Raw genomic sequence first — 17,390 nt, 5'->3', positions numbered from 1 at the left:
CAGCTCACACAGGGCATTATCTCAAGGACCTGGGTGGGCTGTGAGCAACACATGCATCACAGAGGTGGACACATGTATTAATCTTTGCGGCATACATCAATAAACACACACAGACAACAGGAAGTCACATCATGTCAGCACCTTCACATGTCTAATATATCAATATCTTGTATATTATATAATTATATATTATTAAGGCAGAACCCAGACATCATAAATACTGCACTACCAGATATGAGCACATTAACATGCTTGTCATAGTCTAATGACCTTGGCTCACCGAGTGTCAGTTGTCAAACATGATTCACACACAAGGGTCATGAACACTGTTGTTCCCTGCTCTTTTCTTGACTACAGTGTACTTGACAACCACTGGATGCTGTCCCTCATAACGGTTTCTTATACTCATTTAAAATTAAGAGTTGCATGATAAAGGTGGAAATAGAGATAATCTGCAATTCCAAAAATCATCTCAGAAATGTAGCTTATGGTTAATTTAGACAGTGAATCTCAGCCTGAACTAATTACAGTGCCATGGCGCATTTACTAGGACAAATGAAACCATTGTATCATGACGGTGTTGTCAGTCACTGCAACATTTAGACAGCTTTAGCTAAGCATGCACAAAAATAGCAACGTCCCCTTTTCCATTTTCAGCAAAATACATCATATCATCTAATTTTGGATGCAATGTCCTGCTCAGCATTAGCAAAAGTGTAGTCATAAGGACAGACTTTTTAAATCTTATTCAACCTTTATTTAACCTGTAATAGGTCCCAATGAGATTTAGAGCCTTTCTTGGAAGGAAGACCTGGTCACGACAGGCAGCAGCACAAATAAAACACTGAGCTGCAGACAAAAGACAACAGAAGACAAAAAAAGTCTGCCTCAGGTTGTATCATTCTTTTTAAAAGCACTTAGTGAATGATTTACAGTAAAACCCTGTTACTTCCAAAGTAAGCTTTGGAAGTCAGCTTCCTATTTATACCAACATGTGCATACCTTGTGTACTTGAATGGTTGTGTGATATGCACACTTAGATGTGTTATTGTGGAGATTGCAGATTACTTTCTATCATTCAATCTGAAAAGACCTTTTACACGTAAAACATGGAGTCGTAAGGATGAATCTGGTGAATCAGCCTCATCTTAATAAAAAAGGACCCAAAAAGACCAAAAACCCTTCTTCGGGGAGACAGCTCTTTGCACCCGCCTGTATAATATCTCAATTGTGCAAAACCTCTTATACTATATACATGAGACTTAAAGCATCGGCCCTTTGTGGGCAGGTACTAGCACACTGCTTTGGTGATGATGATGCAAGGGGGAGAGCATGAAGGGTGAACAGAGGGGTAAGTTACCTGATGATGGGTTGGTCGAGGGCCCGTAGCAAACTGGTAGGGGGGGGGTGAGGAGAGGTCCAGCAAAGAGAGTGAAGCAAAGTGATGGCAAAGCGGGGGAGAGCATAAGAGAGACACAGAGATCAGATGAGTGATGGAGGCAAATGCTAGAAAAACCACAGAGCAACACAGCTTTAAAGACACATGACACATGTGGCACATGACGTAGCACGCAGACCAATGTGGAAGTTGGTATTTGCTCATAATTTGCTTTAGGTACTAGATGGATTACATTTAAAATATCTAATTTCACCCACAGCAGCAGAGTCTGGACCAAGTCCAGGCAAAGATGATAAAATAACAGTATTTAGTGACGCTAAGTCTTGTCGTGTCTTGTCGATTTAGGAGATTCTTTACAAACAATGATACATTACTTATTTACAATTATTATGACTAGACTACACTGAGCAAACTTTAACAATAATTGTTTCCTAATGGTTCTTTTAGTTACTTTGAGGGGAAAAAAGCTAAATGAAACACATTTTTTCTCCTTCTGAACATTTTGGAGTATTAAAACAGTGCTATTTCAAAGCAGTATCTTAAAAGTATAATGCTAAAATAAAACATTTATTTACAGAACCTTTGTATTTGGCTTGGACCAGAATAGGCAGGGGTGGAATGATTCACCATAGCTGCTTCAGTTTAACCAAAATATTTGAAAATATGGGGGATGAATGTCAACATTTGTCCGTACTTGAAGGTGGGCTATGACTCAGATTAATTAAAACTTCAGACACAGTTATATGTCCAATAACGTTACCAGCACTGCTAACATCACAACTTATAGATACTACACAATTTCCAAATTCACCCCAGGGGCCCATTCATTACCAGGTTTCGGTACCCTTACCGAGACAATGATCATTAAATTAACATTATAGGTATGTTAAATAGCTTCACTGCCATGAGCAGCTTTGCAAGGAGGAACACTGAAAATGAAAAAGACCAGGAGGACACTCACCGGGCGACTCTGTGGCTGTGCATTTATTTGCTGTGTCTGCGTAGAATACACTAGAGGGGCGGAGCCAGCATTTTGACCAGGGTTGTAAGGAGACTGTGAAAAGGAAGACAGACAGAGTGTTATGCTGTACATTCAATTTCTATACATAACACAAAATCACTTTTGCATTTTGCTAACAGGATATGTATTCTACTGGGGTTTTTGCACCATAAAAAATATATTCGGTAGCCTGGAGGACAACAAATCCCCCATCTCTGTTTTCTTTATCTGGTGAGCAGAGCTTTGTTAATACAGATATTCTCTCTCCTCTAGTATGATGGTGATAATTTGAGTTTGCGCTGGCTGACAAAGACTATTTATAGAGGGCTGATGAGAGACTAGAGTTGCTTCAGAGTGAGGCAGTGGGCCCATAAGGCTATAACAGTAAAGAGGAACAGCTAAATTCCTTGTAAGCATAGTCACATATATCCAGCAAAGCTGAGTCATGGAGTCAATGTGCTTGTAAATGAGAGCAGCAGTGTCCCTCTCTCTTCACGATTAATGGGAGTTTCTGGGTACATTTTGTTTGGGGGTTTTCCCAAATAAAACTGCCATAATCAAAGGAAGGTGACTCGCCAGTGAATCGTGCCATAATTGCCAACAAGGATTTATTTATGTTCCCTTATGACCACTGGATTTTTGTTAGTTATTATTGTTAATGTCCTTCTGCATTTGTATGGATACCATTATGGTTACAGGCAGAAATACAGGGAGTAACTCCAACATCTACAATGGCAAATCCTAATTATTTCCCTTGTCTAAATACAGTAAATTTATCTTGTTTGATCCCAACCAATCAAAGCTTCTATCCTTAAATTTGATAAGATTTTATCCAGGTTTTTTTCTTTAATCCAATGAGACATGTTTTGGTTTTCTTTATTTAATTTTAAGTTTGACAAATGACTTCCTTGTTCCTGCCCTGTACTCTGGAAACTTGAGTGTAATTTAATATAATTTGCTTCATCGGCCACACGGCGGAGTAGTGGCGAGCACTGATGTCTTACAGTATAAAGACCCAGTTTGCAACCCCGTCTGTCTGAGGGCCTTCCTGTTTATAGTTTGCATGTTCTCTACGTGTGTACGTAGGCTTTCTCCGGGTACTCCCATAGTGCAATAACATTCAGAGGTTAATTGTGACCTCTATATTGACTGTAGGTGTGAGTGTGAGAGTGAACAGTACACTCTTAGAAACAAAAGTGCTAAGTAGAACCATATAAGGTTCTTTGGGTTGTCCTCATAAGAGAACCCTTTTTGGCTCCAGGTAGAACCTTTTTATAAAGGTTCCACCTGGAACCCTTTTGGAGTGTTCCACCAACAACCCTTTTAAAACCTTTTATTCAGGAAAGGGGTTTTAAAGGGTTCTCTGGATCAAAATGGTTCTTACTGGAACTATTAATGTTACCAAGAACCCTTGAAAAACCCTTTCTTCGGGAAAGGGTTTTTCAGAAGCAAATGGTTCCAGGTAGAACCTCAGCCCTTGTAGAAGGACACTTTTGGAACATCAATGGCCCCACAGCCCTCATATGGAGGATAAAGTGGTAGACAATGGATGAATGAATGAGTAAATTAATTATTTGCGTAACCTAACCTTTTTATAAACAATTTGTGATCCACTAAAAGACCATAACAACTTCCTTGCTACACTGGTACATAGTGACACTGACACCATGTTGTTTTCCCTTCATACCATTGGAAAGCCCACAGTGACACAACCCTGTGCAGCTGCACAAAGCTGCCAGCAAACCAGAGAACATTCACTGATGAAAGATTTGTACTTGTAAACAGAACTGGACACCATCTTGTGATTGTATCGTACCGGCCAAGATGCCCATCAGCATATTTAAACTGTGATATAATTACACAAGTGTTCAGTACACATTGACCATCTTTGAGCTCTGCCTTCATTTTAACCTCAATTACACACCTATAAACTTCTGCAATTGCATTCTGGACAGTTTTTTAGATTTGAACACTTAATTAATGACATTGATAGTGAGTGACATCTGTCCTCACAAAGACAGACTGGTGTCGTTTCTGCTACAGTAGGTGTCCCCAGGATTCTGTCACAGTTTGAAATAATATTACATATATTCTAGCAAAAGTGAACAAAGATTTTTACATGTATGTCATATAATATTTCTCAGTTTTGCTTACGTGGACTAGGCTTGCCAACTCCAAGCCCTCATTACGGTTTAACAGGTACATGTACTGCACACAGAATACAGCAGATGTATGTTCATTCAGCAGTGCAAAGGGACGCATTTTTATATCATTTAATATCACATTTTACTATGCATTTATGGATGATTTAAATGACAAAGAGAAAAATAAAATGTAAAAAGCAGGTTAAATAAAATAAAGCCTTCAAAAACTTTAAGACATGCAAGAACAGAGAGTACAGAGAAAGCACAGATACAAACTGAGAGATCAAACATGAATATGCAGATGGAATGACAGTGAACAGTGACACACTCACCCCTCCGCCTGTCTCCCAGCCCTTTGGGTAGCGATATGGGGAAGCTGTGGCTACGGATACCTGAGAGAGCGCCGGGGAGTGGGCATGACCGGGCGGGGTGCCCGCCAAATTAGGGTGTCCCTTTGTGATGTCATGAGCAGTGTAAGGTGGGCCAGCATGCCTGGGTACCTGTATCACAAAAATACAACGGAGAGTACAACATTCGATAGGATGTCAGACTGACAGAGGAACAGCAGTGGTAGAATTCCACAGGTCATTAGTCCTTCCTCCTGCTGAGGAATGTAAACTGAGCATCAGGATTGGAACCTGCAAGTGCTGCAGTTGGATATAGACTGGCTTTGTCTGCAGCCTGCTGTGCCAAATTATATTGTGCAATGATGTCTGAGCCTCATATAGAAAAAAAAAATGGGTCAAATCAATTTCATTACATTCCCACTCATTTCCGTTATGCACCTGGTACAAACAGGTCATGTTAGTAAGCGTTGTTGATAGAGGCAAATTAAGGATTCAGTGGAGGCAGCAGCCGAGTGAGATGAGATGAGATGTCACTCAGCTCTGAAAGAACATCCACACCAACTACACACTACAATTTAACCGGTGCTTCTTCAGTGCACAATTTATATCTGCTGGTGTAATTTGTGGACTCTGTAGGAGGTTGCCTAGTTGCACAGAGAAAGAAAAACTATGAACAGCACTAACAAAAAGCCCACTAATTTATACATGCTTGGGCCAACAGTAAGAGAAAAAGAAAGTCGGAGACTATTTGCATTAACAGCTGATATAATACAGTATAATATAATTTCCAGTCCAGACTAAAAGGCAATCCTAGATTTCAATCAAGTGCCAACACAGTTTCCAAAAGCTCCAAAAATCTTTAGAGGTTTAAAAACATCCACAGCATATAGTGTTAATGACAGGTGTGGGTTGGTGTGGGCATAGTCTTATCTTGTGAAAGTGTAGCAGAATAGGCTATGACTACTGCAGCTGTGGGCTGATACCACTGCAGGTGCTGCTGCAGACCTGGCACACCAAGGAACAAGGAGTAAGGATACTGCAGGAAGAAAGCAGGATGCACTGGGACAACCTCGATAACCTCTACAAAGCCCCTCCATGGCCTTCAGAAAATGGCCATAAGCATTTTACAGGCTCACTAAGAAGATCTGAAAACAAAGAGTTTCAGGCAATATTCTATACAGTCTCTATAGTAAACTAGCCCATCTGCAGTTCTCCATCGTCTCTGTGTGGCCCACTTTCCTCAGATGACCTGGGATAAAGCAACTAATCTAGCTGCTGTTGCCAGGGGAGGAGCCTACTCTGCTACAGGCAAGTGATTCTGAGGACATACAGGGTGATGGGATGGGGGAGGGGAGGCAAGCAGCTGTATAGAGGCTGCACATGAAGGCAAGGGAGGGAAAAAATCTAATGTGTAAAACAAGCATCCACTTCACAAAAAGACCGTTTCATGCCATGGACATGATTTATTTCCTCCACAGTCATCATGACTAGAGCATCAACACCTTAAATGAACTCTCAAAACAAGAAAATCATAAGAGTCCACAGAATAATGGCCTTTCTTCAAGTATACACTGACCCTATTGTACAATGTTCGCATTGAACACTGTGACCTAATATAACCTCTCACAGAAATATTGTCACTGACAAAATACAAAAAATACCCCTTATGCATTTATTAAATTATCAGTGTTGACACTACCAATGTGTTCACATTCTATTGGCTTTTCTCACACAGAATGCGCTGAAGTGCAATCAATAATTTCATTTATCGAACGTGCAACAATGAACATAGACTGATGTGCTTTAATGGTGGGATTAGCATTTAAATCAGTGTCTTACATAGTCTACCAAACCCTTAAACAAATACTGCCCTCCATTTTAATACGGTATATGGCTTATCAGAGGAGGCGCCCAGGAGTGCAGCAGAGCAATCATTAGTGAAAATGAAACCGTAAATATCCCACAGTTCAGCCAAGGACAAGATAGAGATGTGCATTTTAATTTTTTTTTTTCTCCGACATATTTGCTTTGTCTTCATGCCCTAAAGTCTCATGTTGATGCATAAAGCAGGTTAATAGAACCCACGAATAATAGAAATAATATTGTGTAAAAAAAAAAAAAGAAGCCTGATTAGGGAAATGTTAATTAGTTCCTAAAGGAGTGAATGGCAGAATGAAGCAGTGACCAGTTTCCACAAAAAGCCTCAGATCGCACATTTCAATGACTGTAAAAGCTACTCAACCAGTTATTTGTTCACACTTTTAAAACTTAAGAGTTGATCTGTTGTTCAAATATGAAAACTCATGACATAATGTTGAAAATATAAAATATTAAAAGAATAAAGGGAAGGGTGTGAAGTTTTAAAGGCACCATTTATCCTGCATGGTAAATTCACAGCGTGTTATAGCACATGCTAAAACAACATAATAAGTGTTACATCTCAGTTTTTTATTTTGTTTTATTAATTCAAATGTACATGGATTATTGTCAGTAGTCACTAAGGTGATGCAAAATTTTAAATAATAAAAGCTATAATGTAAATATGTTTATAAATAAAAAAGAAAAGCAGTTGGCCAAGTGTCTCTCTCTCTACTTATTTTGATTACAGCATTATTGAATGCTTACATTTAGTCCATTTACCCCATTTACCCATACAGTATAGATATGAGTCATTGGTGCCCAGTGCAGTATCTATGCAGGTGTATATGAGCAGTATTGTGGAGTGTGTTTGTGAATGGGGCCGAGTGCAGTGACTCACGCTGTAGACTGCAGTGACTCCAGTCTGTGTTGAGAAGATTCGGTCGTCCAGTGATGGCTGAACCCGTGTGATTCTGGAAAAGGTGCATTAAGGAAAACACACAAAGACAGACTAGAAACCTAAAATGAGTTTACTTAAGAATGAGGATAGGGTTCAGAGTCACAATTTGCACATTCACAAAAAAGCACATTGTTTAATCTTAGTATTGCTGACTGGACCATGTGGGCAAAACTTGGCCAAGCAAATCTGAAAGTTTCCAGTTTGGCAAATGCTTGATTTCTTTATAATACATGAGCAGAATCAGATCCAAAAGGCTTCTCTCAAAGGCTGATAGCACAGCTAGTTGGATTTCAAAGATCCCCCAACCACCCCTCCCAAAATGCCCCATCTTTGAGAGTACACTATGTACCTTCACTGTTTTGCAAGAGTTAAAGGGAAAACCTGAAATGGATTTCTGGACTATCAGGAAAGGGACACACAGAGCTGAGATTATACAACTGCTTACACCTTAAACGGATACAACAAAGAAACGTTTTAATAATAATTAACATTTTTTTGTTATGCTAAAGGATATAATAATAGAGCACAGAAAGATGTTCTGCCATGACACAAAACCTGTAGCACTCGGCTTACAACAGGAGATAACTTGTTGAAAGCCTTTCAGACATAATAATAAAATTCACTTGGCAGACATAAATCAGATGTTAGAGGAAACCAAATAATGAATGCGACATAGAAGAGGGAAGCCCTGTGGTTAGTAACCTGCTCGAGCAGTTGTCTGTGACAGACAGACTCACACACAGCCAGACACATGGTTTAAGGGAAACTGAATGTCTGGCTTTCTTCCTTTCTTCCAAATCAGGCCTCCCTTTCCCTCCCCAAGTCCTCATCTTTTACCCTGCTCTTGCCAGCAGGGACCGTCATCTCGCTTGGCCCCCTGCCAGCATCTCAACTTGAAACCGACAACACAAGAAGGAGAGAGGGGGGAGAAGAAGAGAGAAAAAAAGGACATTTTTCTGAAAAAAAAAACAAAAAAAAAAAAAAGAAGAAGAAAAGACTGCAATTCAAACAACAGATGCACAGCAGGAAGCATTATCTGTTTCAACACCAAGGAATTTGGAAAAACACGCCTAGCCCCACACAAAGTGTGCTACACATACAAAAAATTAAGAGTAATTAGAGTCTTACATGGAGGTTTATGTGAGGTGAAGACCAAAAACAATGCACTGTGGTCAACAACACAGTATTTTAATGTTTTACTTTCATTTGGAGAGGACAATACTGTGAGAAAAGCTGCTTTTCCGATGTTCCACATATTCACCGCCATTGTCTAAAAAGTCACAATATAATATTTCCAAGACACATAGCACAAAGTAGACAACCATTGAAGGGAATATGACAATAAAAATAGTCACCGGTCCCTTTATTACGTAGGCCTGTTCAACTGCTTGTTAATGCAAATATCATCTCCGCCAATCACATGGCAGCAATGCAATGCATCCACATGTGAAGTCATTGTCAAGATGAGCTGCTTAAGTTCAAACACAGCATCAGAATGGGGAACAAAGGTGAATTAAGTGACTTTGAACATGGTATGGTAGTTGGTGCCAGACGAACTAGTCTGACTATTTCAGAAACAGCTGATCTAGGGTTTACAAAGATCTGAAAAATGAACAAATATTCAGCAAGCAGCAGTTTTCTATGCCAAAATGCCTTGTTGATGCCAGAGATCAGAAGAAAATTGTCAGACTGGATCAAAATGATAGACATTAACTTAAATAAGCAGTCACAGCGGTGTCCAGAAGACTCTCTGAATGCACAAATATCACCTTTGAACTCCACTGAACTTTTAAGCAGATGGGCTGAAAGCAGAAGACCACACCAGGTGCCAATCCTGCCACTGTGTCAGAAGTGAGTATGGTGAGAATATAGCTTGCCTAGTGGGTGACAAACGGAAAACAAGACAGGAGAGGGTGCTATGAACATGATCTGTCTGGTCTGCATGACCACGATTTGGCAGGGACAACTCTGTCGAGGACTGTAAACAGAGCATGTGGAATAAGCCACTGACAGGTGAAACCAGGATTTTCCCTACTGGAGCAACAGTGACAAATCCATTTAAAGGACAGGGGCTGTCGGCAACAGTGGCAAGGACAGACAAGGGGAAATGCAACATGGTCCAGGTAAGCCCAGGTAAGATAGAAAGATTCTGAATGGACCTTGCAACTTCAGCCGGATCATAAAAACAACTCAAAATGCCAGTATGCAGATTTATTTAACCTCAGAACACAACATACATACGACATTTAAATGAACACACCACGAGAACTGGTCACCCGTTTAGCCTCTGCAAAATCAAAAGTGGCTGACCGCACTAATCAGACATTAGTCATTCGTTTGAACTCCAATTGTTTTCTCCTTGAGGAAAGAGGGGAGGCACAATGTCAACTGAAAGACTTACAAGAGGGCTAGTGCCTCAGAGAGTGTGTGTCAGTGTGGCTTAAAAATGTGTCTGCAACATCCAACCAGACTAAATTATGCCTGGAATGTTTTAGGAGACAAAAGCTGATCCTGCTTTATCTTTAGCTTACTGTAAAGCCACTACAATAAATACAGAGTGTGTGAGAGAAAGATGAAGATGGGCTATAAAAGAAGCAGGTAAAGATCAGGAGGATGGCACAGCTCAAGTAATTGTAATCTGCTAATGCATAATAAATTAATGATTCACACATGTGAGCTCGCGGTTGACTGATATGGGTTTTATCTGAAGCCGATCCTAAGAGATCAGACAATGGATGATTATTGATTATTTCTATTGTCCTGTACATTTAGGCAATTTTCTTTTTTTCCTCCAGCTTATAAAATATAACTGTTTAAGGATGAGAAATACAAAAAACATTAGCTTAACTTCAGTACTCAACTATTGACTAATGGTCTGTCTATGCAATATTTAAATTAAATAATGAATACATGAAACAGGTAATCAAACTAAAAGTATGCATTACTTGTAACAATTGGCTGAATAATTAATAATAATCTGCCAATGAATTAAGTCATTGGCCCAACTGATTAATCAGTCTGCCTCTACTAAAAACTGTATCTCTATCAAATCAGATAGTTATGGATATTGCTGCAGTACAAAAACGTTCACCATGACATGGCAAGTTCCTTCATGTTTCATTGGAGAGGGGCAGTTTTACGGGAAACCTCAGAGCAAACAGAGTTTAAGCACAGGAAGTGAGTGGAGACAGCCCAGATGGTGCAGAAACAAAAACTTCTTCCCGATGGCCTTTAACTCGCTCAGTCACTCACTCAATTACTGACTCTTCTGCTCCTATCATAGAGGATTTAGCTCTTGCAAACCAAAACCTTTGCAAAACTGGTTGAAGAAGCCTGTATGCTTCTCTGTCCTGTCAGATGGAGGCAACAGCAACAGGAGTAAACAGAATTGCTAAAAAGATAAGATAAATTCTTCTTGCCCCATCTGACCCCTGCGCTACCGGTGTACACATAAGAACTCTCCCTAAATGCATGTGAAGAAGTTGTCGTCGTCAACAGTGGCATGGAACGGAACATAGAGCAGCACAACACTGTTCAACTGGGGACCCTTTTCAATGCTAAGGGCTTAGCTGAAAAAGTTACTGTGGTAGTAACTGCAGCAATAAGCAATTTACTCCACCAACTTAGCAGAAAACACACATTAGAGTACCAATAATGTATGCACTTACACACAATTGCGCCACTCCCCTTCTCTTGCTCGCTCAATACAAGCAGACACACACAGACACTCAACTCTTCTCCCTCCCTGGAGCACTCATTCATACTCATGCATTTAAAAAAAAAACACAGCTGTATACCACCATGAAACCATTGACATTTTGGAAAATCGTTGGTTTATGATCTACATAGAAGTGTAGAGTCTGCTGGTGAAGATGTACTAAAGGTCAAAACTCTAACAGACTTCCAACATAATGTCAACTCATGTGCTCCATTAGTAGCCATAATGCTGCACATTGTGTTGAGAATGAGTACCTCGTCTTCCGAGTTGGTTTGATGAGGTGTATGACGACTTTGGTTGTTAAACTGTGTTTATCAGACACAAGAGGCAATTATATTATTAGCAAACACACGCTGGCCAAAAAAATGAAGAATTTACTGTGCTGCGGCGAAAGCAAAAACAGCCAGCCTGCATAAACTGTCACTAGGTCACTGGGTTATGATTAAAGCAGCTGTACTGAACTTGGCCAGCAGCGCTACAAGCATGAAAAAAGAAATGTGACCAAGCTAACACAAAAAAATTCCAACAGAGTATTTACTTACTTACTATTTATTACACAAAATGTAATCTGATGGAGATAGTAGACTACGATGTGATGCCAGGGGCGAGCGTGGCTAGGCAGTATCGGATGGTAGTCTGTAGGATATCTTTGGAAACCAAGAAGAGGAAGCAAGTGAGGGCAGAGCCAAGGGTTAAAAGGTGGAAGTTGAAAAAAGAAGGATGGTGTGTAGAGTTCAGGAAGGAGTTGCAGCAGGCTCTTAGAGGTAGCGAGGAGTTACCAGCTGACTGGGTAAGTGCAGCAAAGGATGGTAAGGGATACAGCCAAGAAGGTGTTTAGTTTATACTCTGGACAGAGAGAAAAAAAGATAAGGACTCTTGGTCGAAAGTATCCAAAGAAGAAGATGGCAAAGAAAAAGTGGGATAGCCAGTGAGATAGAAGAAAGTAGGCAGCTGTCATGAGAGTCTACGTGTGCAGCAAAGAGAGTGGAGTGGTGGCAAAGGCTTATAGGAAGGTGTATGAGAGGCTGGACACTAAGGAAGAAGAGAGGGTCTTGTATCAATTGGCGAGACAGAGACAGAGCTGGAAAAGGTGTGTAGCAGGTCACAGTGATTGACAGACAGAGATGGAAAAGTTCTAACTAGTGAACAGAGAGCATTTTGAGGAGCTGATGAACGAGGAAAATGAGAGAGAGGACAGATGGAGGGTAGATACTGCCTCAGGAAGAGCAGAGAATCACTAAGGAGGACGTGAGAGCAGCTATGAACAGGATAAAGAGTGGGAAGGCAGTTGGTCCAGATGACCCATCTGTGGAGGTGTGGACTATTTAACCAGATCATTTAATACAATCTTGGAGAGCGAGAAAATGTCTGAGGAATGGATAAGTGTAGTGGTGCGAATTTTCAAGAACAAGGGTGATGTGCTGAACTGTGGTAACTACAGAGGTACAAAGTCGATCGGCCACACCATGAAGATGTGGGAAAGAGTTGTTGAAACCTAGTTATGGAAGGTAGTGAAGATCAGTGAGCGACAGTATGGGTTCACGCCAAGAAAGAGTACCTCAGATGCACTGTTTGCTTATGGAGAAGTATAGAGGAGGCCAGAAGGAGGTCCACTGTGTCTGTGGATCTAGAGGAAAGCTTATGATCGGGTGCCAAGAGAGGAACTGTGGAATTGTAAGAGAAAGTCGGGAGTGGCAGAGAAGTATGTGAGGGTGTTGCAGGACACGTATGAGGACAGTGAGACAGTGAAGCGACAGATGGGATTGATCAAGGTGGAGGCAGATGATCCACTGCGGTGACCCCTAAAGTGAGGAGATAATTGTTTTAACTGACTTACTGCCCAGCAATTTAAATGCAGGTATTTGAAGAACAAAAACAAATGATGAAGTCATGTTTGAATATCACTTCATATAAAAACACTGGCAGAGCGTGACAGTGTAAAGGATGTCTTTTTAATCAGGCCACTCCCACTCTGGAAAGAACAGTCCTGCATACTGGCTCCAAACAGCTCAGCAGTTTGGAGCTCACATCCCACTATGCTTTTTATCAAGAGAACATGTCTTCATGCAGGTTGCATACACCTGTCTTTCAGAGTTTTGTTACTTACCAGCTGAGTACATACATGATGTCACTAAAACACCTTTTAACAAGCTCTCGCCGAGACTGCATTCCTGGCATGTAGGTTAAATTGACATGCTCTGCTTTTAACAGGAAAATTCTGTCATTCTTTTGTCGTAACAAAACACAAATAACGAGGTCAAAGAGGAAAAAATGTGCAAAAGTTGTGGGCCAGAAAAAGTCTCCTATTTTAGTTAGATGAAAAGTGCTGCCGTAGGTTTGGAGCAGGGAGAAATGGGACAAACCCTCAGTTTTGTCAGCTGGGACAGCAGTTGGATGAGGGGAGCCTTGGGGGATGGAATGAGAAAAAAAAAGGGAGGGCTAAAGCAAGCTGGGTGTCCTGGGCCTTTGTTGGCAGATGGTGGGAAGCGCCACCTTGGCCTCTCGCTCTGAATGTTAAGCAGCACTGCCATTGTCTGTCAAGTGCAGCAACAGACGCATGCGCTGGGTGTTTCTCTGGCAACCAGGAACAGAAACAAACTGCACCCCTTCATGCACTGCACACATGCATGCCTATCTCCGAGCCCCCTGTGAATCTTACGACTAGATAAACACAAACACACCAACATCCTCAAAATGGGAATTCCCATACACCTGAGGCCTAAGCCAGATGTAGAGTCACATGCTCTCACATTCTTGACCCCTGAATTCCAGGGAGACTGAAATCAGACAGTGAATTTTCTATGCGGGCATTAAAATGCAATGTTGTGTGAGGTCACCAACCCTAAATCAAAGGACCATACGGGTGATGTGAGGACAATCCCAGACCAAAGAAGACCAGTTTTCCATATAGGTTGACTTAATAGGTGTTAATACAGTTTATTCTTGTCTTATCTCAACTCCCCAACTACTGATCAGATGACTATGTAATGTGAGAATAAATGGCACTTTAAAATGAAGGACAAACCATGTTTGATGTAATCCACTAAAAAGTCTCAGCTATGTAAAAACACCAACATCACTGCACAACTCAAACAGCACCTCCTCAATAAAATGTGAAAAAAAAAAAAAAAAAAAAAAGCCAATATGATTAATGTAATGATAGTAACATTTGATATAGGGTCACTGTGCTGGAGTGAATTAATGGTAATTTTTTAAATACGTACAACCGTCATGGCAAAGCTGCTACCCGATGACTGTAAATAATTTGTTCCTGTGTGTGAATAGTTTGAAATGTTCACCTTCATCAATGAATAATTATTCACTAGAACAGTTAAACAAATCAAAAAGCCAAATTACATAATTACACCGTAGAGGTGTGATGTCTGCGACTTTACTTTTGTTTACTATTGTTCTACTTATTTTGCATCAATGTGTCTATAAAAAGACATTCCTCCAGTAAATAGAGAGGGTGCAATCATACACTCAACTGATAGGCAAGGGAACTCTGAAAGTAGGTTAAGCAAATTCAACAAGCCTCAGTCAAGGGAGGACAAATAATGACACCATTATCCCCCATATCATTTGATTTATTCATCCAACTCACAGACAACCCTAATCACAACACACGGTAAACAACAGGGAGGATTCATGCTTCCATCTGCCATCAGCAGCTACTTACTGCTGCTGTAGATGTCAGGAACACAGGGTAGCTGTGAACATGGGTGGCAGGAAATCAGGTTGAGACATCACACCCCAAAGCTAAGCCACGACAGAGGCTGTCAGACACATCCCTGTGCCACTGACAGACAGGGGACATCAAGCTAATCCTCTCTCTCACACACTAGTGCCACCCTGCTGTAAATAAAACAGGAGCAAGGTGAATTAACCAGTGACATCATCCCACCAAAAGTAGGGTAGAGTAAACAGTGGTTTATGAACTCAAAGGTAAATGCTGATATTGGGACAGTGATAAACTGAAAACAATAACTAACAAGTTTGTCAGCTGATGGTTCTTCTCTGTTTGCTATATACCTAAACTATATGCCCTGCTGTAAACGCTTCGATGACACTAACCAGCTATTTTCTTATTGCTGATCTATACATACTATATGGGCCAGGGAGAGCTCACTGGCCCAGTGACAGATAGGCCTACAGGTACACAAAAACATCCCTCCAACATCTGATGTTAAGCGAAATGGTGACGGGTGTGCAAGCTAGGCCTTGTACAAGTTAGCTTTTCCCTCATTATTACCATATAGGTAATCGCACGGACTGTCCTGACATGGGTGGAACACTGTTGCTCAGTGACGCTGAACTCGCTGTCTTGTGCACTTGTTAGCCCCAGAGGCCACTTTGAATTCACCGAGTTGCTAAAGTGAAGCGGCTAATATTCCTTCCTAGCAAAAGCGACAACTGAACAAAGCCGGCTACCGGTGTGGAAAGCCTAATTGCTTACCGGTGATGGGAAATTAGCTTTTAGGTAATTGACAAACAGTACCACTATGATTAAATGACACTCGTGTTTATTCAAAGAGCTATTACGGGAAAAAGCAGCGTCAACCAACAAAAACCAGTGACATTTCAGCTAACTGTGACAGCCGGCTTCATAAGCTAATGTTAGCAAACTTAGCTAGCTGATTGTCCCCTCCCCTCCCAGCTGCCTCCAAACGAAACCATCATCCCCGCATCCGTCCAAACACTATAATACGTCGATAAATACTAATCAAATTGTATGCTACTCACATGCAGCGAATAGTTCTATATCACACGTGTTTGCCATGTTACCCATGTCAAAGGATACTGAGGTGGCGGCACAGCGCCGGGCTGTTGAGCTGTTGGGGCTCCCGGCGGTAGAGGTAGGGTAGCCCGCAGTTGGCTCGACGGAGAGGGGCCACTTCCAGGTCCGCTAACTGCGACAGCGGCTTGTTTGGGGACCACTTTCGGTGGCAAACTCATTGCAAAAAAATCAACAAATAAAAACAATACCTTAATAAATACTGGTACAAACAGTGCCTAGCTTGCATACATATAGCAAGCGAAGCGATATATTGAAGCAGGCCCCAAATCCCTTTAACGAAGTGGGATAACGAAGCTCGAATAGCAACACAAACGTCTTTTTTTCATGGAAAGTCGCTGCTCGGATCAGCGGTGCTATTCATGGGGACGGTGGGAGGTTTAGCCTCCCTCGTCCGTCCGGAACCTCCGTGGATCCGGTTCGGTTCGTTTGGTTCAAAATAAATAACCGCCACGGTCTTCAGCCTTCCTCGGCGATCTACCTTTTCTTCTCGACAAGTATGTTTTCCATCATTTTTTTCCTTACAGAGATGAGAGACTTCGCCAACATGGCGTTGCGGCCGCTTCCAGTAGTCCGGGCAGGACAGATGATTCGGCAATTCTCGGCAAGTTACGGAATTGCTCGGGTGATCGGCGAACGTTCAATCAAATTCAAGTCTCAAATAAAATGTCCAATGCATGTTTCACCTCTATAAAATACTTTAATCAACATTTTTAACTTGTGCTATAAAAAATATTTAGTTTAAATTATATTTCGTCGCTTTTTTACACAACAACTTAACATAATTAATATTAATATGCTTTTAATAATCCGGAACACATTCTCAGGATGAATTGATACAATACACAAAACATTAATATGGGATTTGCGTTTAAAATTCACCCCATAAAATTCTCACATTTACCATCTATTTTCAAAGTTACTGATTTGTTTTCTGCATCAGCAGATACGACGGACTTGTGTGTGTATATCGCCACCTGTTGTTCGTGTGGCCGCTATGCAGCTGCAAGATTAGAAAGATTAGATTTTCTGCAGTAAATAGATAATCATTTGCACCGGTATTAGTATCTAGTTCACCATAATGTGTCAGAAAATGACACCAAATGAACAAACTGGAGACAAGACCGTTATTTTAAAATTGGTTTTATTATGCAAAATAATGTCTTACT

At 40.9% G+C, this 17,390-nt stretch overlaps 1 protein-coding gene across 1 annotated transcript in view; it reads right to left on the bottom strand.

Moving 5' to 3' along the window:
* The window catches only part of eif4g3a (eukaryotic translation initiation factor 4 gamma, 3a), a 42,739-nt gene extending 25,955 nt beyond the window's left edge, over positions 1 to 16,784 (bottom strand). The window contains exons 1-6 of the mRNA XM_083893077.1: positions 16,228 to 16,784; positions 7,649 to 7,721; positions 4,876 to 5,043; positions 4,554 to 4,607; positions 2,361 to 2,453; positions 1,361 to 1,393 (exon numbers count right to left, since the gene is read on the bottom strand). Of these exons, the coding sequence (XP_083749203.1) occupies positions 1,361 to 1,393; positions 2,361 to 2,453; positions 4,554 to 4,607; positions 4,876 to 5,043; positions 7,649 to 7,721; positions 16,228 to 16,382 (576 nt within the window). The 5' untranslated portion in view covers positions 16,383 to 16,784. The remainder of the gene's footprint in view (positions 1 to 1,360; positions 1,394 to 2,360; positions 2,454 to 4,553; positions 4,608 to 4,875; positions 5,044 to 7,648; positions 7,722 to 16,227) is intronic.
* Between the last annotated feature and the right edge of the window lie 606 nt (positions 16,785 to 17,390).

The sequence above is a fragment of the Microchirus variegatus genome (genome assembly GCF_963457635.1).
Source record: "Microchirus variegatus genome assembly, chromosome: 7".
Lineage (NCBI taxonomy): Eukaryota > Metazoa > Chordata > Actinopteri > Pleuronectiformes > Soleidae > Microchirus > Microchirus variegatus.
Note: the sequence above shows the minus strand (reverse complement) of the source record. Positions and strands in the feature narration are given on the sequence as shown.